This window comes from Natator depressus, chromosome 7 (assembly GCF_965152275.1).
Source record: "Natator depressus isolate rNatDep1 chromosome 7, rNatDep2.hap1, whole genome shotgun sequence".
Lineage (NCBI taxonomy): Eukaryota > Metazoa > Chordata > Testudines > Cheloniidae > Natator > Natator depressus.
In genome coordinates, this window is record NC_134240.1 from 8,002,772 (window position 1) to 8,027,261 (window position 24,490).

At 40.1% G+C, this 24,490-nt stretch overlaps 1 protein-coding gene across 2 annotated transcripts in view; it reads right to left on the bottom strand.

Moving 5' to 3' along the window:
- SUCLG2 (succinate-CoA ligase GDP-forming subunit beta) overlaps positions 1–24,490 on the bottom strand; it is a 228,546-nt gene that overhangs the window by 122,723 nt on the left and 81,333 nt on the right. For both annotated transcript variants that reach the window (XM_074957445.1, XM_074957444.1), the window contains exons 3-4: positions 1,131–1,230; positions 908–998 (exon numbers count right to left, since the gene is read on the bottom strand). In XM_074957445.1, the coding sequence (XP_074813546.1) occupies positions 908–998; positions 1,131–1,230 (191 nt within the window). The remainder of the gene's footprint in view (positions 1–907; positions 999–1,130; positions 1,231–24,490) is intronic.

Sequence of the window (24,490 nt, forward strand, 5' to 3'; positions counted from 1 at the left end):
AGAACAGCTGTAAACTGAGAAATGTCTCTCTTGTATTTAGTATCAGAGTTTCTGAGAGGTAGCAGTAATTTTTGTTTCTTCTTTTTTACTATTTCAAATTAAACTTCTATCAGGAACTATACTAGTCAGCTTTTCTTCTTCCCACAGAGATACTGCTAAAGACACACAACAGAACGTTCCTCAGCCACACAACAAAAAGCATCTCTTCAGCTACATGTCCTCTTTCTCCACCAACGCCAAGACGCTGGCACTACATTAGCAGCTACCCATTTTTTCTTCAACTCCTGCCAAAGAAGTTTGCATAGCTGTCTCCTGGCATCAAGTAGGCAGCATAGCTCTTCATTATATTCCCTCTCTCAACAAAGCAAAGTTAGAGAAAAAAAAAATCTGAAAATTTCCAGCAGCAGCCTTACTTACTTGATTTAATTCCTTAAAGGATTCAATTGAAGCATGAAAGTCTAAGAAAGCCTGGCCTGAAGGGCTACCTATGTTTCTCTTACTTAGGCCAATAATTAAGCACATGACCACCCCACAAAAAAGGCACTTTGGGCATCCTAGAAAAAGCAATTCCCCAAAATGGAGAATGTAATATTTCTCCTTTTAAAGTCACCTACCAAAAGGCATACTTCTGCTACAGAGATCAGGTTAGAATTTGCTAGGCATTCGCTTCATCATACACAGCAAAATGGAGTGTATGTCGTGGCCAATTTCAGAATATTTAGTGGTGAACAAACATTTAAAAGCAGACAAAGATAACATATTTTCCTTTGTCATATTAATAGGATGCAGTCAATCAGGGATTTAAATAAAAAAGGAGTGGAAAACACAATGGCATACACTACAGCACGTTTGTTCAGTTGCAACTGTAAACTATCTTCAATTTTTAAGGAAGAGGAAAGAATCTTACTTTCTTAACTTTAACGCCATCCTTTGGAGTTTGCTTTGTTGCGAGATTGTACCCAATCATCTGTTCAGCAAGCTGCCCAACAACCTTAGGGCTACAAAAGAAGGGAAAAAGTCAATTTACTAACATGTATTAAAGATATTTTGATCAGTTAAAACAGCCGTTGCAAAAGCCTCAATACTATCAGTAGCATATTACTCATGTCTTTTGAATTTTAGAGACTTACTCTTTAGTTAGATGGACCCCTCCTTTCAATCCACTATTAAAAACACCTTTTCCTCTCCCTCCAGCTAGGATTTGAGCCTTTAGAACAATTTCTGTTGCCTCTGTAAGAGAAAAAAAATACACAGTTTTGCTATTAAATGTCATTTATTGAGCCATAGCAACTATTAACCTATTTCAAAAAGCAAGTAGTACAGTACCACTACAACATATTTAAAAATAAACTCACTAAAATTCAAAACAGCTAGACAGTCTTACAGAGAAGTCAGTTTTGTTCATAACACAACACACCAACAAGTGTTAAAGAACATCCACGAGTTACCCATTAGCTGGCTAAAATATGTTGGTATTTAGACAAACAGTCATTAATAATGTATAACTTGAATAATAATCATGTAACTTGCATAATTTGGTTGCCTAGTTTTTAGAATTGTTTTCAATACATGGACCAGAGCATATGTCCTTTGAGTGGTCACATGTGCACATGGTAGCAGGCAAATGTTTATGGAGAGAGAGTAAATTTCAGTCCCTGATTGAAGCCCAAACAACAAGGGTGTAGATATGGGGATGCAAGGAAGACTCCAATCTCCAAGTGCAGGCTCGGTAGGGAGCAGCTGGACATCAATCCCTAGGCTAAAGCAGGAGCTGCTAATCCTACATGGGGGTTTTGGTCCACTTGATCCAATGTCCAAGCCAATGCCTTTTTCCCTGGTTTCAAGCTCCCCACTTTACAGTGGAGTAGGGAAAGTCCAGCTTTGCTGTGCACAAGGGATACAGAATGCCCTAGGTACTCATTTGTATGCATTTCCCTGACCCCTGTGAAACAACACCACCCCAGTTCTGGGGCCTTGCACACCTTCTTCAGCCCTGGGTGACGTTCACCTGCAATAAAATACTAGGGCAGAGGTAAATGGCTACTCCAGCCTCACTCTGCCCCTCTACTCTCTGTGTGGCCTTGTACAGAGAAGCAGCTGCTCTCATCTCACTCTGCCTCCTTCTCCTATAAAGCCTGCGCACAGGGAAACAGTCCAGCCACCATCCTGCCCATGCAGCATCCTGCCCAGAGTGTAACAGCTGCTCCCCTAGGTGGTGCTATGTGCACAGAGATTAACCACCATTCTTGTCTTATTTTCCAGTTCGTTCTCCTCGCCTTGCAGCGACTGGCCAGGGAGCTCAGAGGGTTGCTGCCTGACGGGTAGAGTTGTGAGGTAGGGGCTGGGCTGGGCTGCTTAGCAGGCAGGGAAGGTGTGGCTCTCTCCTCCCCCAAGCCAGGCTGAACCCCAGGTGGGGGGGGGGGGGGAAGAAGGGCAATAAGACATCTAAACTGATTGAACCGCATGGGGGGAAGGTGCAAAACCCCTTGGGAAGGAGGCCTGAGACCTCCAAACTGGGAGCATGTTTGTCTCATCCACTTGTTACGTCTTCTCTTTTAGGCTGTAAATTCTGAGGCAGGGACACTTGTTTACTGGGTTTGCACAGTGCATATTAAAATCGGGTCCAGCATAGTTGAATCTTTAGTCACAAATGCAAAGTAAATGTTAAACAACAACAACTATGGGGGAGGAATTTACTCAATGAACCCAGCAGGACTTTGCACTGCACCCCCACTAAAACCTCATACACCCATGCTCCTAAACTACTCCCTTCTCATCAGCATGGGAAAGCAGAAAGCTCACAAGATTAACTACGTCACACCAAAGAAGGAAGCAAGTTTCAGATTTGAGATACGTCACAACATCCCTGATCCCGCTCAAAGAATGTCCTGCTCCTACCACCCTCCTTTTTCAACCAAAGAACTGTTAGCTCAAACATTTCAGCTGATCTCAGCTACCCTGTGAGCACATAAGGAGAAAGGTGAATTCACTTGTAGCCAGCATCCATACCATTTACAGCTTTGGAAGTCAAAACCAATATCTAATGTGGAATTCACATGAACCCAAAGATACCGGGTTCTGCACTAGCTAAAGTTTCCAAATGGTCTTGGTACAGCCAATTTAAAGGCAAGAGTAATCTGATCTGGCAGTGACAAGCACATGGAAACTGCAGTGAGGTCAGAAGAAGAACAACATAAGAACGGCCATGCTGGGTCAGACCAAAGGTCCATCTAGCCCAGTATCCTGTCTTCCGACAGTGACCAGTGCCAGAAACTAGGGATACCATCCCTGCCCATCCTGGCTAATAGCTATTAAGGTCTATATCCAAAATAAAAAAGGTACTATCTAACCTTCTAGCTAAGCACAGATGGAAAAGAAAAAGAGAGCACTCTTAACAGTGCTGCTACCTGGACTTCCAGAAGCATAAGAAATGTGTGTTAATCTATGAAGAAACAGAGTGTCCAAAAAATGTTTTATTAATGATTACTAGCTTCAGTTTTTCACAGCTATCAGGATGCCCCCACACGTATTATGAAGAGATGAGGTCTAGATATTAATGCACTATAAAGCACTGTCCGGAAAATGCTCATGTTTAAAATTGTTCCATGTTTTGTTCTTATGGGATCTGATGCAATTCCTGTTGAAGTTTATGGAAGGCTTCGACTTCAGTGGGAGTTCGATGAAGTCATTAATTAATGCACTTATTTTGTGTGCGCGCGTGCACGCAAGAAACTGTGGTATTTGCTCAGTCACTACAGCTGACAATATAACTATTTACCTGAATATTTAACCACATTTTAGTATTAAGACTAAAACACAAGTTTTTCACACAGCTGGTAAAAGTAGCACTCCAAAGTACATCTGATTTTCAGGCTTCTCAAGACAAAACCCCCATGCTTATCCATCCACTAACATTTGGCATATATCATTCTGACCCTTAAGAACATTCTCCTTGAAAATACTTCATGCATTTCAACATATTCATGTTCCCAGCTCTCCTATTATTCATGCCACTGCAAGGCAGATAACAAGGAAATTTAAATGCAACAAAGTTTTATATCAGTGTTTTCTAAGCATACAAATTATTAAGATGAATTAAACTATAAATCACTTTCCAACCCACAGTAGCAAAACCTAAAATCACATGGCTGCTATGACAAAACATCTAAGTTGGCACTGTTAATGGACACTACAAGCATTTAATTAGATTAGTTTTAGTCACTAACCATCCTGACAATGAAAGCTTTGTATTTCCAACGATAAGTGCTGTCAATTATGCATGTAATCATTACCCTTGTACCACAGGTCTTAAGGCCACCAAGTCAATTTCACTCATAGCTTGCATGCTATACAATGAACTAATTATATTCATTTGGCTATAACAAAGTAAGAGAGCTGAATTAAATGCATATATTATTATAGTCTGCCAAAAAGAATATCTAGGCAATAAAATAACTGCACAAAGACAACGATCAAAGACATAAATAAGTGCACTAAAGTAAGAATAACCATGTAAAGGTTAGACCTGAAGTACTAATCAATACACCAGCTCAGCAGAACACAGTAGAGCAGGTTCTTCTTGCCCTAGGGGAAACCAACATGAAGTAATGTAATTCAATAGTTATTTGCCCAAGCTCTGGAAAATGAAGTAAACCAGCCAAATCTTATTTTACCGTAACTAGGCTTGATCATTCAGTATTTATCAAGTTGATTCACTACTTATTGCCACCATTTCTATTTTATTTAAAGATCTGATTTCTAGAAAAGCTCTCACAAATTTCTATTTTGTTTTTATGTTACGTCCTGCCTGATCTCCCAGATTACATTAGGAAAGACTATCCCATACAAGAAATGTAATTTTAGTCAGAATATATCAAGTGATTTAACTGTACTCACAGGATAACTTGTAAAAGAAGCATAGATTCTAATAGATTTTCTACGGAAATACATTACACGTATATTCAGACAATGTTATAATGGATCTATTCAGTTATCATCTATTCAAACTGTTTTATCAAAGCTACGAGCAATTGTAACTGCACAAATTTGTGCAGTTACAAACATTTAAGACTTTAAAAGGGCCTAGCACAATTAATAAAGTAACATGTCAATAGTTAAAAGCATGTTCTATGCCACAGCATAATGCAGCATTTTCAACAGCACTTTGCTTTGCAACTAAGGTCTCTCAGTCGATTTCTATTTCTGTCTATTGGCTGATAAGTCTTTGTGTGAAATTAATTTAAGTGTTTTCTTTACAGTTACAAAAAAAAAAGGTCAGACTGCTCATTAAAAGTGCATAGGTTTTGTCAGTAATTCAGCAGTAATATCCCCCAACTGTTCCATGCGGAATAAAGAAATGCTTCTGATGATAGCCTGTGTTCTTAACTAATTACAATCTGAATATATTTAGTATCAAAGACTTGAAAATGTTTTCACTAGATTTTACTTATATTTTGTTTCTTAGTTAACACTAATGGAAAATGTTATTTCTGGTCATTTTCATGTTAATTTGCCTTTCTTGGTTTTGGAGAGAGGTTCATTCAAAATATTCACATACATTTGTTTCAACAAAATCCACCTGGTTTCTAGTGAATCTGTCAGAGCTGAGGATCAAAGTCTCCAGTCGTTACTTAGGCTGTGTCTACACTATGCAGACTATACTGGCATATCTATGCTGGCAGAACCCTGTGTCAGATGCAGCATACACCAATGGAAGAGGTTGTTCCATTGTCATAGCAACACCACCTCCCTGAATGTTGATAGAACTTTTTTCCATTAACATTGCTGCATCTACACTGGGGATTAGGGTGGCATAGCGATATAGGTCAAGGGTGGTTAGGTTTTTGTTTTTGTTTTTTTTCCACACTGTAGTTTTATTGAGCTAATTTTTAAGTACAGAGAAAACCTTAGGCAAAATTTTCACCGACTTTAAGGACCTACAATTATAGCAAAGACCTAAGTACATTCCTAGCAAATTAATATTATATCCAGATATAGACATAGATAAAACCTATCTATTTTTTCAAAGACAAAATTTAACATGTTAGCATTTCAAAATGGAACATAATGCTCAAAGGGACAAAAATCCTTTATATTGCATTCTACAATACATCTCCCTCTTTTCTATTAGTATTGTGAATACAAATTGCAGTGCTACACCTTGAAATTGAAATAGGCTCAGTGCTATAATGAAAGCCTATTTTGAATTAATAAAATTGGACCTGCCTTTTGGGAACTATGATTATTCCAGTCCCTTGGAACTGCCTGCAGCAAAAATGAACCACTTGTTTTCAGCCCACTGCTGTGTATATTTAACTACTGGATTCTTGATCACAAAACAATGCATTGAGGACTGTGGTTTCACCTGTTACAGAACTTGATAACTTTTCACTACTGTTGATAGGAATATGTGACTTTAAATTAAGAATGTTAACAAATACATTAAAATTTGCTGTAGCTTATCAAAAAATAAACCACTGTGCAGAAACAACATATGGCAGGATGTGCGGCTGTTCTCACATAACAATAGGAATCATGTGCCTGGTCAGAAAGAACACCAAAGAACTTCAAGGCTATGTTAATAAGGAATCATACGACATGTGGTTAGAGCATGGGACTGGGAGCCAGGACCTCCTGATATCAAATCCTGATTGTACCTCTGACTCATTATATAATTTTCAGCAAACCTCATAATCGGTCTCTCACTTTCTCTATCTGTAAATCGGGGATAACACTACTTACTTATCTCACAGGGGTTCTGCAAAAAATTAATTAAAGTTTGCACCTGTTTTAAAAACACAGGGATTATTCACTACTGCCTTATTATATTTTTACCCCATGTAAGGCACCTGATTACACTGTGGAAAGCAGAAGGTGGTGGTGAATCAAAATCCATGCAGTGCTGTGTAAGTTCAACAGAGGATGAAATTTTGCTGTAAAATTTGCTGCAGTAATATCTATTGTTATGAGTTCAGTGTACATAGCAAAATAGATGCAAGTAACCCAATGGCATGGGAACAGAACATTACAGTGTAATGAAGGAGAATCAAGGGCAGGACAATTGAGCCGCCGACAGAGTAGTGTTTCCAATCACACTATGGACCTATTGACCCTGGTGAGCACTACATAAACTTCATATAAAAGAGGTCTGGATGGAAATGAATGTAATCAGCATGGCCATAAAAATCTATGGGCTACAGTGTGGCTGGCTTCACATAGGTGACAGAGGAGATAAGCAGCTTTCCTCTCTTAGATCCATGAGAAGAGGGCAGTCAAAATGTGGTTGGGAAGCACGGATGTTACACAGGCCTACTGCTGCCACCTCCCAAAAGCCAGCGTGTAATGAGGGCTCCTGCAGCACACTCCCCTTTGCATGCCCCTCAGCATTGGCTGTGGCAGTTGCATCTGAGACCAAACTCTCAACCTTGGAAGAGTAAACGTTCAAATTTGGGACTTTCTACCTAGCTATTTTCAAGATAGAGCTATTATGTTTTCCAAGAGGCTAATATGGCAAGAGCCTTCTCTCTTACCCTTCTTCTTCTAAGCTTTAAGAAGGATGCAGTGGTTTCGACAGCACACTCACCGATTGCCAGCTAAACAAAGTGAGATGTGAAATAGTAGCTGCCCATATTAGGACATATCTTCCCCTCCTCCTCCTCTTCCCCCCTCCCCCACTCCAAAAAAACCACAGCAAAGCGTTTAGGTGTGTTAAAGGTCTACAGATTTTGATTTGCTGTAAACTTAAGCTCTCTTCTCTGTCCTTCCCACTCTATCCTCACCCCTACCCTCGCACAACTGTCTTTCTACATGAGTGTTTTCCACTACCTTTGATTTTCAGACTACCTTCTGAAATAAGTCAGATAAATCATCCTTTTTATGACTCCGTACTTTTGAATATATTGTATATTTATTACTAAATTATAAGCCTCATTGAAACCTATAAAGATAAATTAGCCAATCCCTTGATCCTGTCACTGATGTTATTAATTGCTTTCATAACCCTTACTACACACTTCATCAGTGATAAAAATTTTAAAGCTAGATAAAATCAACTAAGCTAAGGCTCACCCTTAATACCGGACTCTTAAATCTTCTCAAAATAAGTAATCAAGTATCCAGCTTTTCTGCATTTTAAGATAATCCTAATAAATCCTAATTTATTTCTATAATAAATGGGTCTTCATTTAATCTAGGAGCACCAATTTCATATATTTACACACCTAGAGGCATGGGTTCTGAGGAAAAAATTACATGTAATTAATGACCGTCACAATGTATAGACACACACAAGGGTGCAGAATTAAGGTTCGCCCTTAGGGGAATTCTGCGTCGCTGCGTGCACACAGAATTCATGTCCCCCACAGACTTCTTTGTTTCCCCATAGAGAATGATGGAGAAGCAAAGGGAAGCTGCAGGAATGGTCACATGCACCTCCCCAGAAGTGAGGGCACATGGTTTCAGGCACCCGGAGCAGTCACTGGAGAGTTAAATCACCACGGGTGGGGGGAGACTAGTCTGGGGATGCCTCAGCTAGTGTTTCCTACCCTGCACTGGGCTCAGCTGCTAGTCCCTCCTCTCCTCCACACATCCCCTCCTCCCGCCAGGCCCCCACCACCCGCAGGGACGCAGCAGCTTCGCAGGGAGGGGATGGAGGAGAGGAGGGATGGGTGAGCAGTGGGTGCCTCGGAGAAGGGGAAGAGCAGGGATGGGAAAGGGCAGACCACAGACAGGGCCACCATGGCACAGGTTCCTGGTGCAGCCGCTGCTGCTCTGCCACCAGATGAGGCTTAGCCTCTCCTAGCCTATTATACCCACCGCCTATGTTGCCCGCATAGCTCCTCAGCCACAGGGGTGTGTGGGGGGGTCTCTCTATGGGAAGCTGCTCCCGTCTGCCCAAACCCCATGCATCCAGCTCCCAACACCCAGAAAACCCTCACCAAGCCACCCATACCTAAACTCCAACCCTGCCGAGCCTCACCCCCTGCATCTAGAGCCCCTTGGCACCCAGTCCCCCTTTGCACCCAGACGCCTGCACCAAACCGCATCCCTTCTACATCCAGACCCCCACCAAGCCACTCCCCCCTGCATCGAGCCCCACCCCGCACCTAGATCGCTCCCCGAGCCCCCCCCACCCAAACCTCCACGCTGCACCTGCCCTCCTTGCCCCCCAAATCCCACCCCTCCTGCATCCAGATCCCTGCTGAGCAACTCCCCCTGCATCTGGAACCCCACCCCTGCACTCAGACCACCCCCTCATTGAGTCCCCCACACTCAGACCCCCACCACAATAAGCCCCACCCCCCTGCACCTGGACCATCCCACCAAGCCCCCCACACCAAGCCCGCCTTCCCCACCCCGCTGATCCCCAATAACCTTCACCTGGACTCCCCTGTAGAGTTCCATTCCCCCTGGTGCCAGAACCCCTCAACAAGCTGCTGTGCATCCAGACCCCCCACTGAGCCATGCGCACCCAGACTGCCCCACACAGAACCCTCTCACCCCACACCTGGATCCTGGCACACTAAGCCCCTCCACACTTGGATCCTGCCATGCTTAGCCTGCTTGCCCCAAACCTGGAATGGGGGCCAGGTTTGGTTGTGCGCATGAGACTCTGTCGCTCTCACTTTCTTATCTTGGTGCAGAGGAGCAGGGCCCTGGGGTGTTTCTGGGGCAGGTCCAGCCCTTGCACTGTGTCAGGGTGAGGTGCAGCCTCACTGCTGAGTCCATGGTCTTGGGGTGTGGGGGGTGGAGAGGGTGCTGCAGGGTGATCTCCCACTTCTCTGCAGCCAGTGGCCTATGCTTCCCACTGCCATGCTGGAGAGTCTACATTTATTTACTGACAAATAAAATATGCAGAACTTTAAAATATTGTGTGCAGAATTTGTATGTATTTATTTGTGGGTGCAGAATTCCCTCTGGGGTAAAGGTTGCATGGGCTGTATTAATTCGGGCATTCTCTAACTTCTGAGTGCTTGACTTTGCAACACCAACTTGTTTTAATGTACCTTTTGGTAGTAATATACCTGGATTAAACAAAGTGATTAATTGTCACCCTTGTTGACAAACTCAGTCGAGGTGACATGGATTGAAAGGGCACGAAAAAGGAAATCTCCTTTTATGTCTAAATGAAGTCCCTGTGAAACAGGGCTGAAGTACATTGATGATACAGTGCAGGAAAGCTTGCTCTGCCAGCTCTCAAGCCGCATCTGCTCTGTAATAAATAAAGTTCAGTGTCTAGTGTTGTCAACCTGGCACCTTGCAGGACCAAGCATTTAATCTAAATTTGTTTGAAAAGTTATGTAAACTCTGATTATACTGGCCACTTCCCACTGTATCCTGTTAGGGCTCATCTTAACATAAACTACCCACAGTTACCTTTTAAAACATTCCCTTTGTTCTGTGTTAAACTATAATAAAATATATAACACCACATTTGTGACTATACTACATACTAGCCAAAATACAACAAGACATACAATACAATACAATACAGAAATAAAACCCCTCTGTCCACACACACCCCAAGATGTCACCTGCCACCCAGCACTGCAGCCCACATGGGGTCTAAACAAACAATTACAACCCATACTCAATAGGGACCACATCCTGAAAGAAATCTTTCCTGAACTCCCTCTTCTGGCCTTCAAACAACCCCTCAACCTCTCCAAGCTCATCATCAGAAGCAAGCTCCCCACAGGCCAGGACACACCAACTCAAAGTGGCTTCAGACCTTTCCAGACCAACATATGCAAAACCTGTAGACATATCTCCACTGCTACAATGATCAACATCCCCCATAACACACATTTCAAGATCCATGGGTCCTACACATGCCTATCACAATATTTAGTGTACCTTATCCAGTGCACTAAATGCCACAACTATGTGAGCAAAACCAGACAATCACTACATTCTTGAATAAACACACATAGGAAAATGACAAAAAGACAAAAATACCACATCACCTGTGGGATGTACATTTTTCACAAAGTCCTCACCCTCAAAGGAAACCTGCACAAACACCTTCTGAAGATGAGCCTGGGAGCTTAAATTCATAACTTTGCTAGACATTAAAAGTCACGGACTGAATAAAAACACTGGATTTATGACTTATTAAAATATATATATATATATATATATATATATATATATATATATATATATATATATAAAAAAACCCACTAACCATCCCCCTCCATTTCTCCCCCCACTATGATTGGAGAGATGTTAACAGGCCATTTCACCTGGAATGGTCCCTTGAAATGTGCTATGTATGCTAAACAATCTGTTCCACCTTGTATTTAGTTATTGCACTCCGAGTACCTTTCCCAGATCTGAAGCAGAGCTCTGTGTAAGTCTCAAAAGCTTTGTCTCTCTCACCAGCAGGAATTGGTCCAATAAAAGATATTACATCACCTACCTTGTCTAGCCAAAATTTCCTCATTTTGTGGTTTTGTGTATGCAACTGGATAAATTAAAATCAGTTTGTTTAACCAAATACACTGATAAATGAAGTGATACACTATGAGAATGAAGAGGTACGTAAATTCCCCCACTAATTTAATTTCTACTGTTCAGTTGACTCATGCACTGTGATTTTTTTACTTTATTATATCTTTTATTTTCAGCCATGAGAGCACCTTTAAGATTGAGAACTCTGATAACATATACAGAACTAATGTTGAAATTTTTCCCTTTCGTGATCTCATTGATGAGTAAAAGAAAGCCACCCTAATACCTATTTTTGGGGCGCAATCCCAGGACACGTTTCAGCATCTCCATCACAAACTGACACCCTGACCCATCTCAGACTTAATTTGTGCCTATGCACAGCGAACCATTGTGATTTAGGACATATCCTTCTAAACTGCAGGTGTTTTAAAACTGGCATCTCTGCTGTTATAAAACTCTTCCTGCATCTCCTGATCTTCTAGTCTTCAAATGTACATTTGGAACTTGTCTATTTCCCATGTGAATATAAAATATAGAGGCACATTAGCTGAATATTCCAAAAGGGAAATATAACTTTTTGAAGCCTGATGTGATTTAAGAAACCTGAAGGTTTGACGGGGTGTTGATTTGGGGGTGAGGGGAGGTTAGTAGATTTTCAGCAGGTATTTGTGCTGAGCATGACTTTCTATTTTTGAGGAAGGAAGGGGAATATGGGGGATATATTAGGATGTGTGAATTGCCAGTTTTCTCTTTGTAGCGGTGTCTTTTAAAGTTCTCAAAACTTATAAGACTGCCATTACCCAAATATCCGAGAACTTTTTTTTTTTTTGTTAAACATCATTTTGTTTTAATGCAAAAGTGGTTAGTGGAGTCAGGCAGCTCAACTGTGTCCTAAAATCCTGACTGAATACCATAGCAGCCCTCATTATAATGCAGCTGAGAGAACAGATTTTATGCAATCTGTAGTGCTGAAGTCAAGCAGTCATTAAGAACAAATACCACTCTTGCCCCTAGCTGCAATATGTACACTTGTTTTCTTGGAATGTTGTCAAAATTTCATTCTTTGTGATTATGCGCAGAGCTCTGGAGCTAGAAAAATCTCTCTTTTTGGACTTTTGATTCTGACTCCTTTATGCATTACTGAACTGCAGAATTGATATTGGGGAACTTGTGCCTAGTGAAGCAAATACAAAAACCAGGGAATTAACATTGCTTTGTGCATACTTCACTAAAAACCAGGGAATTAACATTGCTTTGTGCATACTTCACTTTTAGGCGTAAACATTCTTTTAAAAAATAGCAAGAAATCCTTACGTGCAGAATACAGAAAGCGTAAAAAAAATCTGTGCAGCTACTCAAAGAAGTCACATGCCGAAGAGAGACAACAAGGTTACTGCCAAATCAAGACGTTTTAACAAATTGATACCATAATACATATAGCATGACAGCGAAATACAAAACAGAGATTCCTAATTTAGCCCTGCCACATCACTTTCATAGAACACCTGGCTTGTTCCGCTTTGCATGGTGCTTAGTAGCCTCAATTCCACCATCTTCAAAGGGGGCTCAGTATGTGACAGGATGGAGATCTTTATTCACCATTTCTTCTGAGTGTCTCTGGTTCAGTATTGTGTACTATTGAGCTGGGTCATTTTCCTGGGAACATGTGGGTGCTAAAATGATCTCTATGTTGAACTATGCTGGCTCAACAGACCCAAGGGCAGAAACCAAGTAAGAAAGTGTGGAGATGGCAATGGATTTGCATTACAGCTGCTACTCATCTCCACATATAGCACTTGTGGTCCTTGCTTCTTGGCCCTGGTCCTAACATAACAGCATAAATGTCCCTTACAAATCAAACACCACAGAGCTAATACAAACTTTGCGTTTTAGATCTTTCTAAACTTGGGTTCTGCATGTTAGCAAAACTTGCCAACCTGTGACAGTACGGAGACAGCAAAAGCAGCCACAATATGGAAAGTGCTAGGAAGTCTCAAGCAGGAAGAAATAAAAAAAAGAAATATACTACAGAAAATACAATGGGTGTTAAGACCTGGACATTTACCACTTGCAACAGTGAAATTTACTGCTGTATTGCCCATTTGGAGAGCTGCAAATACCACAGATACCATAATGAAAATAAATACTACATTGTAATAAACTTACAGTTTTTTAGTAGGGCCTATTGTAACATCTGATGCTGGGCATAAATCCTGAGTGGAAAAGTAGAAGCAAAGAATGAAATTCATTCCTATGAGGAGGGCTAGCAAAAGACCTAAGCAGCACTTAAGTCCTATTTTGAGGATACAAGTGATGCATGGACATTATACTGCCCGCTGCTCAGTGGGTGAATTTCACCCAAAGAGAGTGAAAATAAAAAGAGGAATAAAAGAGAAAAAACATCTGATGTGAATTGGTTATGATGTTTCTTTCTTGTCCAGTGAAGGCTGAGTAATTGGAGATTTGTGGCGAACAGCTCATATTCATGTCTAATGCCACCAAAAATCTAGATAGCAAGGTGCACCCACATTTGAAGTGGGCAGAAAAAACCCATTGCACAAAGGCAGTTTTCTAGATTTAAATGAGAGACAGTCTATGTGAAACAGAGAATTAAATGTAGACTATTTAATTAAAGGCAGAAATACTGAAACCAGAATTGAAGGTATATTTATTTTGGAATATATTGTATTGCATGTTTTTCTGGGGAAAAAATCCTTATAAGGATTACTGATAGTTTTCGTGGCACCTAGCTTTTCATTTAACACACAATTCCTGCGTTAAGCAGTTCAAAAAGAAATGTTTTGCCCCTCAAGCAAATGGTATATATTAACTACTGTAAGGAGATGAAGTTTCATCTGCAGTATGCATCACTGTTTTAGATGCTTTATCATCTTTTCACCTGCACATTTACCAATGTGATATGTGCCATCATGTGCCAGCAATGCTCCTCTGCCATGTACATTGGCCACACTGGACAGTCTCTATGTAAAAGAATAAATGGACACAAATCAGACGTCAAGAATTATAACATTCAAAAACCAGTCGGAGAACAGTTCAATCTCTTTGGTCACTCGATTACAGACCTAAAAGTGGCAATTCTTCAACAAAAAAACTTCAAAAACAGACTCCAACGAGAGACTGCTGAATTGGAATTAATTTGCAAACTGGATGCAATTAACTTAGGCTTGAATAAAGACTGGGAGTGGATGGGTCATTACACAAGGTAAAACTATTTCCCCATGTTTATTTCTCCCCCCCACACACTGTTCCTCACACATTCTTGTCAACTGCTGGGAATGGCCCACCTTGATCATCACTACAAAAGGTTTTTTCCCCTTCGCTCTCCTGCTGGTAATAGCTCACCTTACCTGATCACTCTTGTTACAGAGTGTATGGTAACACCCATTGTTTCATGTTCTCTGTGTATATAAATCTCCCCACTGTATTTTCCACTGCATGCATCCGATGAAGTGAGCCGTAGCTCATGAAAGCTTATGCTCAAATAAATTGGTTAGTCTCTAAGGTGCCACAAGTACTCCTTTTCTTTTTGCAGATACAGACTAACATGGCTGCTACTCTGAAACCTGTATTTTATAAGTAACAGCACTCATACCGTTGACAGGTACGACTGACATTCTTCTCTGCTTCTCCCAGTTCTGTCTGCACAGTATAGAGTATTTTTCATATTTCTTTACATCCAGTCCTGCAATGCTCCCTGAACTAGGTTTCTCCTTCCTGATCTACAAGAGGTACAGCAGAGCTTGACATGACAACATGCAGAAACACAAAAATCACTTCCAACACTGCAGTCCGTACTGGGAAACAATAGTGGGAGCTCAATATTAGATACAAGGCAAACTTCAGTATTTTCCTTTGCACTTTAACAAAGGTTCAGGTACAGAGGTGTGAGAGTATGGATTAGTTTGTGCCATTGCTGTACCTGTTCTATGAATAAGCACAGGACTTCACTCTCCAGGGGATTAAGTCTGACCCTTCTCACAAGCACTAACACTCAGACTGAGAATTTTTAAATTGTTTTTAAAAAGTTACAGAAGGGATTAAAGATATGCAGTTATCCAAAGTAGGCTATAATTTTAAAGGGCAACCTCCCTTTCTGCAACCATACCATGTGCTGGCAGTTTTTGCATCACAGGCACACTTAGTAGTACTAGTTCATCGTAATTACATGCCGGCAGGTACAAATCACTTTATTTATCACGTGACTATTAATATTTGCACCCACATTAAACTAAAGGTGCAAAAAAATGCAGGTGCAATAGCTGCATGCAAAAAATGGCAGGCTGGGAGAGGTTCAGATGAAAAAAATCAGTTCCCACTGCACTTTTAAGGTATAATAATTTTGGAGTCTTTCATCTTTACGAACTATTTAACAGCAAATTCATTGAAAAATCACACTTGCAGCTGACTTGATTTTACAAAACAGATGTCATTTAATATCTTCAATTTATTTTAAAGGAAGACTTGCAAAATAATGAATAAAAATACCCAACACCTTATGGACTCGGTTGCAAAGATTTTTCAAATATTTGGAGACGTTTAGGATAAAACAATGAGAGGTTTAAATTCTGTTACCGTACATCACATAGAAACATAGGCCCCGATATAAGCCCCATGCTATAATCCTTAAAACATTCTGGAATGTTGAACAAGGAGGTTTCAGGTGGTTTAGAATGGCAAGAATAAATAAAGCATTTTATTTGTGAAATCTCACAGGAAATATTCAATTAATTTAAATGTACAGAAGACATTTTCAGAACATGTCTTGTGTGTTTAATTTCAAACAGTGGCTTGATTAAAACTGTACCAACTTTTACTCTGTTCCCTGTCCTTTCCTGACATTTCTTTACCCCTTTAAGTTTTCTTTATGGATTTATAAATCGTTGCTTATTATACACAATTACACCATGCTGTGTATGAGGACACCCCACAAACTGTTAGCTTGATTAACTTAATAGATTTCAGGGTGTGATTTCCAATTAATTTCATTTTCCATATGCATATGAAGATCCATGGGAAGCCAAAATTACAGAGTAGCCTTATGGGGCCAAATAAGGAACAATTAAAAGTAATTTTATAATTTCTGTGCACTAAAAATAATAATAAATAATAATAATAATAAATAATAATAATAAAATACATATGGTTAATGCCATGGAGGAAATAAAAAACTTCAGGAGTATCTGTTGATATCTAGTAATACAGTCACTTCCTCTCCATGTTAGCCTAAGGGTCAAATGGTCAACCGTAGTGCTGGCCAAAATCCAGAATCACAACTATCAAACAGCATGTCTGTGTGATGAGTTAGTGCGCAGCAAATTTGGGCACAAATCTACAGTGCATCCAACATGCCACACATTAACTGTCTGTGTGGACCCTGCTGCTGTGCACTAAGACCTCCAGCTGTTACGCAAAACACCCCACGGAACTTTTAGTGAAGAGCGCAGGGTCCACACAGACAGTGTGCTGCATGCTAGAGCAGTGTAGATTTGAACCCCAGCTTGCCCGCACACAAACTGGTCATCCAGGCCTGCACATGAGACTCCACAATGGTGTAGGGGTCCACCTATGCTAAACAACTTGAAGGTCAGTCAATACTGCAACACTCTTGGGCTCAATACTGTTCTGGATTTGGTAACATCCCTGTCTTGACCCCGTAACATGTATGCATAGAGCATATGTTGTCGAAAAAGAAAGGATGGTCCAGAGGTTCAGATGCCAGGCTGGGACTTGGGAAACTTGGGTTCAGTGCTTTGCTCTACCACAGAATTCCTGGGTGACCGTAGGGATTCTCTCTGTGCCCTACATCCCATCTGTAAAGTGGGGGAAATAATATTTCCCTGCCTCACAGGAATGTTAGGAAGATAACAAAATACATCAAAGATTATTAGGTGCTCCATCATCGTCAGGGGGCCACATAAAAGGGTCTTAGAAAGATATTTTCTTCCATTGGAAATGAAGCTGAGGTGCAGAGTGGTTTTAATTCTTTTCTTTGGGAGAGAGGAACCAGACAAACAGAACACACACTAGTCCTGGTAACTTATAAGGTGGTATCACCAGCAACTCAAAAGTCAAAAGTAAATGGAAAGACTTATTTATAAAAATAAATATGGCACTTATCACCTTACCATGTCATGGGGACAACAGAGACATGAGATGTTCTAAACAAAGAGACATAAAAAAAAAAATCGACCCGCAAACAAAAGGTTATTTTTAAGGTATAAGGAACTGTGCTCCTTTCCAAAGCAGGCCTATTTGTAAATTTGTCACATAGAATTTCTTGCATTCACAAATATTGTAAACTATAATTCTGTCAATTCTCAAAGGTGCAATTTTGTCAAATTTATCTTTCACGAGAAGACATTTAAAGGCAAATATCCAAGGTAAGCCAAAGAGCAAAAAAATCTCTAACATCCTTTCAAAATTCACACTCATGTGGCTCCATTTTTTTCCCCTTAACCACCAGCTACTCTTCCTACTCCCCATCGCCCCCCAAATTAAACTCTCAACTTAAAAATATCAGTGCAAGGAATTCGCTAATCTATAAAACATGTGGAATCAATTCAAAATTTCAAGAATAGTTTTTCACTGTGTATAAAAAGTGCAGTGAACAATTTTATTTTCCTCGTATTGTCTGTTTTATTTTATTACAAGCTTCTTCATCAACTCAGTCTTTTGTTCGTTTTTGCTGTTGTTTGTTTAAAAATAGAGGAATAGTCAATTAATTCCATCTTTTCATTCCGGTTAATACTAATGCGATCTAAATATACAGCAAGGGGAGAACATGCACAGAACTCTATGGGTTCAAATGTGAATATACATGTTACAAATAATATTATTGTACATGCTCTTATTCATATCAATAGAGACATTAAAAGATAGAAGGAAAAGTTCCAATGTGGTCCAAACACCAAGAACAGTGCTTCGAGAATACTTTGTAAATTCTAATATTTGGAGCAGGTTGGTGAGAACATGCCGCAGTCAGCCAGATAGGTTTAAAAGAGAGCTCTGAAAGAAGACACACACTAGAAATGATGTAGTATAAACAATTTCTGTTGAGGCTCGATTTTAACCCTCTTGTGTATTTTCCACACACAGCGAAGGGGTGTAATGGCTCTATTGGGACAAAAAGGGACAGCCTACACGAAGAGATATACAACAGACAACATTTGTTGAAGAAGGCAGCTCCTATAGAACAAAATAAAGCCCAACCGTGGGGAAATATTGACACAGTTGTACACTTCTGTCAATCCTGAGCACTCTCTTTTCCAGCACAACAGATGCTGAAAATAATTATGTTTTGGAGGCAAACAGAAAAGTTCTTCCAAAACACACACTTTCTGTAAAGGAGCTATGAAACAGCCATTTAGTATTTATAAAAAGAAAAGGAGGACTTGTGGCACCTTAGAGACTAACCAATTTATTTGAGCATAAGCTTTCGTGAGCTACAGCTCACTTCATCGGATGCATACTGTGGAAAGTACAGAAGATCTTTTTATACACACAAACCATGAAAAAATGGGTGTTTACCATGACAAAAGGTTTTCTCTCCCCCCACCCCACTCTCCTGCTGGTAATAGCTTATCTAAAGTGATCACTCTCCTTACAATGTGTATGATAATCAAGTTGGGCAATTTCCAGCACAAATTCAGGTTTTCTCCCCACCCCATCCCCCCCCCCACAAACCCACTCTCCTGTTTGTACAAGTACTCCTTTTCTTTTTGCGAATACAGACTAACACGGCTGTTACTCTGAAACCTGTCTTAGTATTTATAGAATCTGTATGCCATAAGCATGTCTCCTGAGTGTAAGTGAGGCCAGCTGTGTTTTTGTGCAAACCATGGATATTAACAAAGGACTGCAAATACCATACCATTCTGGTATCATGAGGCTTTTTCTATGATGCCTCAGGTATGTACAAGCATGGCACTGATTAGGCACAGGTAAATACTTAAGTACCACCAAAATTTACTCATTTCCTGACTTTGGCTCAAGAAACAAACCAAACTCAGGGTTCAGGTTTCCTCCTAGACTTGTGGGAAGGGAGAGAGAGACGGAGACGGACTCAGTTTTAAAGGGTCATGTGGCTAGGGACAAATCTCTTTCTGAGTTGCTAGAACAGCTGACACACACTCATATGTTCTGACCCTGCTTCTCAAACTCGGCACTCAGCAGAGACAGAGATGGAGGGAAGATAAGGAATCTGTTGGCTCTGCAGCTTTGGGAGAGAAGCAGGAGGCACCTTGAAATGTCACCCACAGGAATTTAAGAGAATATGGAATCTGTATTTGAATGTAAATTTATTCTATTCTCACTTGTATAATCTCATTTGACTCAGATATAATAGGTCTGCAGGCTGTGCCCTCTGGGCAGGCAAATGCCACTATAGCCACCAGCCTTACCCAGTCTCTGTAAATCTCTCTTCCCCGCTCAAACATCTACAGGTCAGGTACAATCTGCCAGTGTATTATTTCTTTATGAAAATCTAAACAAATATTTCCTTAGACGTCTACTTTAAGTAGAAATTATAATTATTTGTATTACCGTAGTGTCCAGGAGCTCTATTCATGGACCTCCCTGTGCTGGACAAAGAACAGTCAGAGACTATTTTATAAATCTCACACAATAGGGGAGATGAGCCTAGAACTCTTGTCAATCAGTTCCCAACTAAAAGTCTTCGACTCCTGAGCTAAAGGAGGATTCTAGCAGCTACTGCTCCTGGTAGGTCCTTCATTCCCCCTTTGGTTCAGTTCTAGAGCACAACAATCATATCCAAACACACAAGAGAGCCAATAAATTACAATATCAGAGATGGAGTGTTCCTTCTGTGAAAAATTACCTTATTATACTGATGTGTGTTTCTTTTCCACTGTTACTGTGAACCCCTGAAGAGTCATCCTGCATTTTTGTGGCAGTTCAGTTGAATCATTCTAACATAAGTCAACACATTTCTGACACTGGATCTTGCAGACAACATTGCTGGAGACGTACGAAAGTAAATCCTGTATCTGGATTTTTCTTTTCCCTTGGAAGGTTATACAGTATTTGACGTGCTCAGTGCAGGAGCACATATTTGGCAGAGTCAATTTATATGGTTCACTGCCTGCCTTTTTTCTCCTTTTCTGTTGAATGTTTATTTCATAGCAGCATTTGTTTTACATTTTCAACAACTTGCAATGTGGACTACATGATTGAGTGTAAGGAAAGTGCTGACATGACATGTTACGTTGCTGAAATATGACAGGAACCAAAATTCAGAATGACATTACATAGAATCATCATCATCGTCATCAGAAGAGGCCAAAAGCATCACCAGCACCTTGTTGTAGAACATGATTTCACAGACACACACCCCAGCACTTCAAGTTTGCCCATTTTGCCTTTAAAAGCAAATCTGAAAAATCAAACAGGAATGACAGATGCTTAAATTAATCATCATCCAATCTCTACTAAAAACTGAGGGCTCAGCAAAGACAATTTTCTAAATAGTCACATACAGAAGGTTTTGTTTTCAGTAATTAAAGGGAGAGATCTTGAAATCTTTCCATGATGCCTATAACTAATTAGATGATTAATTAAGGCTATACAGAGAGGCAGGTGGTGTTGATCCACATGTTTTAAAAATGTATATAAAAATTTCCACAAATTTCCACATCCACGTATTCCCATCCCCTCCTCTGCTTATGGTGTCATTCAAGGTCCCGTGGCAAACTTGGATATCAAACTGAAGTACAACTGAGAGGTCTGCTCACAGAGGTCAGATTGCAGGACTGGTTCCTTAGATTATAAACTCAAAATAGAAACCCCCTCTTCCTAAGAGCTTGTACAGCTCAGAGCAAAAAAAGGGTCCTGATCCTGATTCAGACCTTTTGGCAACATCGTAATAGAAATAAAAAGTATTCGGTTTTTTAAAAAGTCATATATTTACCAACAGGAACCACCAGGTCAATACAATTATTTCTTTGTGTAAATACTGTATAGTGGAAACTGTGGTATCTCAACTATCATTTGTGCAGTAAAATTACATATATTTCTCAACTACACTGCGATTATTTTGTGACACAATTCATATTTCCCCCCAAACTGGCATTTTTAAAACAAATTTCCCTTCCACTTGAATGCTAGCTATATTAAATAAAAGCTCTACGGAACTACTGAACATGCTCATCAGGTATTTTTCAAATATAAGTGTCATTTTAAAACATTTTCAAAAGTATCACAAAAGTCTATTCCCTATTAAGGACTAACTCGCGAACATAATATTTTTAGAGCTAAACTGCTTCACCTCATTTTTATAAAACTGAAATTGCTAGGGTTATACAAATATAATGAAAGTCTATTCCATAGACTGTGACAACATTAAGAGTCTTGGTTAGGTATTGACAGATTTTTCTTCAAAGCAAGCTCTAGGACTTCACTTTTAAAGCCAATTGTATTGGATAAATAAAAAATGAAATCAGATAATGGGCACAATAATTTTCTTCTACTTCATTACCACTCATCTGAAACTGAACTTCTACAATCAAGTCATTTTCTTTAGCCAATTATTTTAACACTAACCTGTTTTTCTAATATTAGCTCAGTTGACGCTTGCAAAGCCCAGTTTGCATCTGCCTATGGAACTTCTAAGCAGCACGAATTAAACTGAGGTTAGCTTCTTAGCTGCAGCCTGAAGCAAAGTTGAAGTAACAACAGGTTTCTGGTTTTGAACATAGGGAGTTGTAGTCAAAGAAAATGGATTACTACTCCATTAAAAACAAAACCGTGGGGTATCAAGGATTGATGGCCTGTGTAAAGTAAAAAGCTCCACCCTCCAGAGAAGGCCATTTGGAATCCTAAATAGGTCAAAGCAGGGCAAGAACACATCGAAGAATAAGGTCCATTGTCCAGAGAGAGAGAGAGAACGAACATTTTCTATGTATTTGTAACCTGGAAAACAGGGAGGAGAAGCAAGAGAGGGGTGGTGGGAAAAAGAAGAAAGTCAGAGGGGTGATGATCCTGAACCACCCTGTGAAGTAAAGTACTTTCCATCCAGAGTGAGAGAGGTTTCCTAGCCCTGGATAGTGGAGCTCTAGAGAAAAACTTTAGCCACCTGTACAGAAAAGATGTTGGAGAGAAAAAGACATGTGAGGCTCTGACCTTGGCCATCCAAACTAGTGAAGTATGCTCAATTCAGTAAGCATTTCACAAAGCCTTCCACTGCCCTGGGACAATGAACGAAGAGACAAGGGAACAAATAAAAAGGAAAATGAAGAGTGGATTACTTTCAAAAAGAGCTGTACCACACATTGTCATCGTGCCCAAAAGACAAAGTGATGAAGCTTTGCAAGCAATGTTCCCTCAAATTTTTTACATCCATGTGCAGAATGAATTTTGTTATGTGCACCAATACGGAGGTGATATGTGGCGGGGCTGGGGCTGAGGGGTTCGGAGTGTGGGAGGGGGCTCAGGGCTGAGACAGAGAATTGGGGTGCGAGGGGATGAAGGCTGGGGCTGCGGGCTCTGGGATGGGGCTAGGGATGAGGGGTTTTGGGTGCAGGGGAGGGCTAGAGCAGAGGGTTGGGGTGGGGGGGTGGTGCAGGCTCTAGGGTGGGGCCGGGCAAAAGGCACCTCTCCCCACCTGCGTAGCCCTTGATAGCCTGTTGTGCAGCCGCGCAGCTTAGAGGGAATTTAGTTTGCAAGGTCATTTCCTTGACATCATAAGCCAAGAAAGCAAAGTTGGCAATTTTCTGCTGACATCTCCAAGAATCTATCCCGTTATGCTATAAATTAATTGAATGGATACAGAAACAAAAGTTTCGAATCCTGATCCTGAATGGGATTATTCACAAATGAGGTGCTACAGGATTGGACTCTTATCACAGAAATGTAGGCCTGGAAGGGACCTTGACAGATCATCTAGTCCAGTCCCCTGCACTAAAGCAGGACTTAGTATTAGACAATTCCTGACAGATGTTTTGTCCAACCTGTTCTTAAAAATTGCCAACGACAGATTCCACAACCTCCCTACCTAATTTGTTCCAGTGCTTAACTGCCCTTACACATAGGAAGTTTTTACCTAAACTAAATCACCCTTGCTGCAATTTAAGCCTATTTCTTCTTGTGCTGTCCTTAGCGATTGATCTATAATTTTCTGGGTTGTCCATTACCAATGCAATCATTTTTCTAAGCAATTTGATCACTTGCATACATTAAAATATTGTTTGGTGTCAGGAATTAAGATTTATCAAGTGTAGCAAACCAGTGTAATTTTCATTGGTAGAAACAAAACCTTGTTACTAAGAATTAAAGATTAAAAGTCAATGAGAATATTTTAGAACAAAAATGGTAGTTTGATGACAGTGGCTTAAATTGCATGCATATCACAAGACACAAAACCAAATTCATATTATGTAGTATGGACCTTGATCAGCAAAGCACTTAAGTATGTACTTGGCTTTTAAGCATGGAGTAGCATCCTTAACTTCAAAAATTCTGTTTAGATACTTTTGACTCAATCAAGTATGATATAAAAAGCATTTCTACAATATTTGTGAAAATGTTCACATACCTTTTACACTCTTATAATTAGTTTTGTTTTTTATTTTTGTATTTTCAATACCACATTAGCCCTCAACGATGACAAACTTCTTCAAAAATGAAAAGCTTGTTTAAAAATCACAGTGGTAAGACCTAATTTTTCATAACTGATAACTTATATGGCTGTCTATCTTGAAACATCTTTTAGACAGCTAATTTTCAAAAGGGACTACTAGCACCAACCCTTTGAAAAAAAATAGATCCTTTTAAACGGTCTCAAAGCTTGACACCTTAAAATTATCAAATTATTGCTTTTGAAAATTTAGGCTGTCTCTATTTGAAAATAGCATTCTGTACATACATGTGATTTTTCCTTTTTCTTTCTCCCCACTTCCTCAAGACATACCAAACTACTGACCTCCAGATATATGCATGCAACATATGATATTTACAGCTTCAAACAAATATACAGAAATTAACTTTCCCTTAATGCAGAAACTGG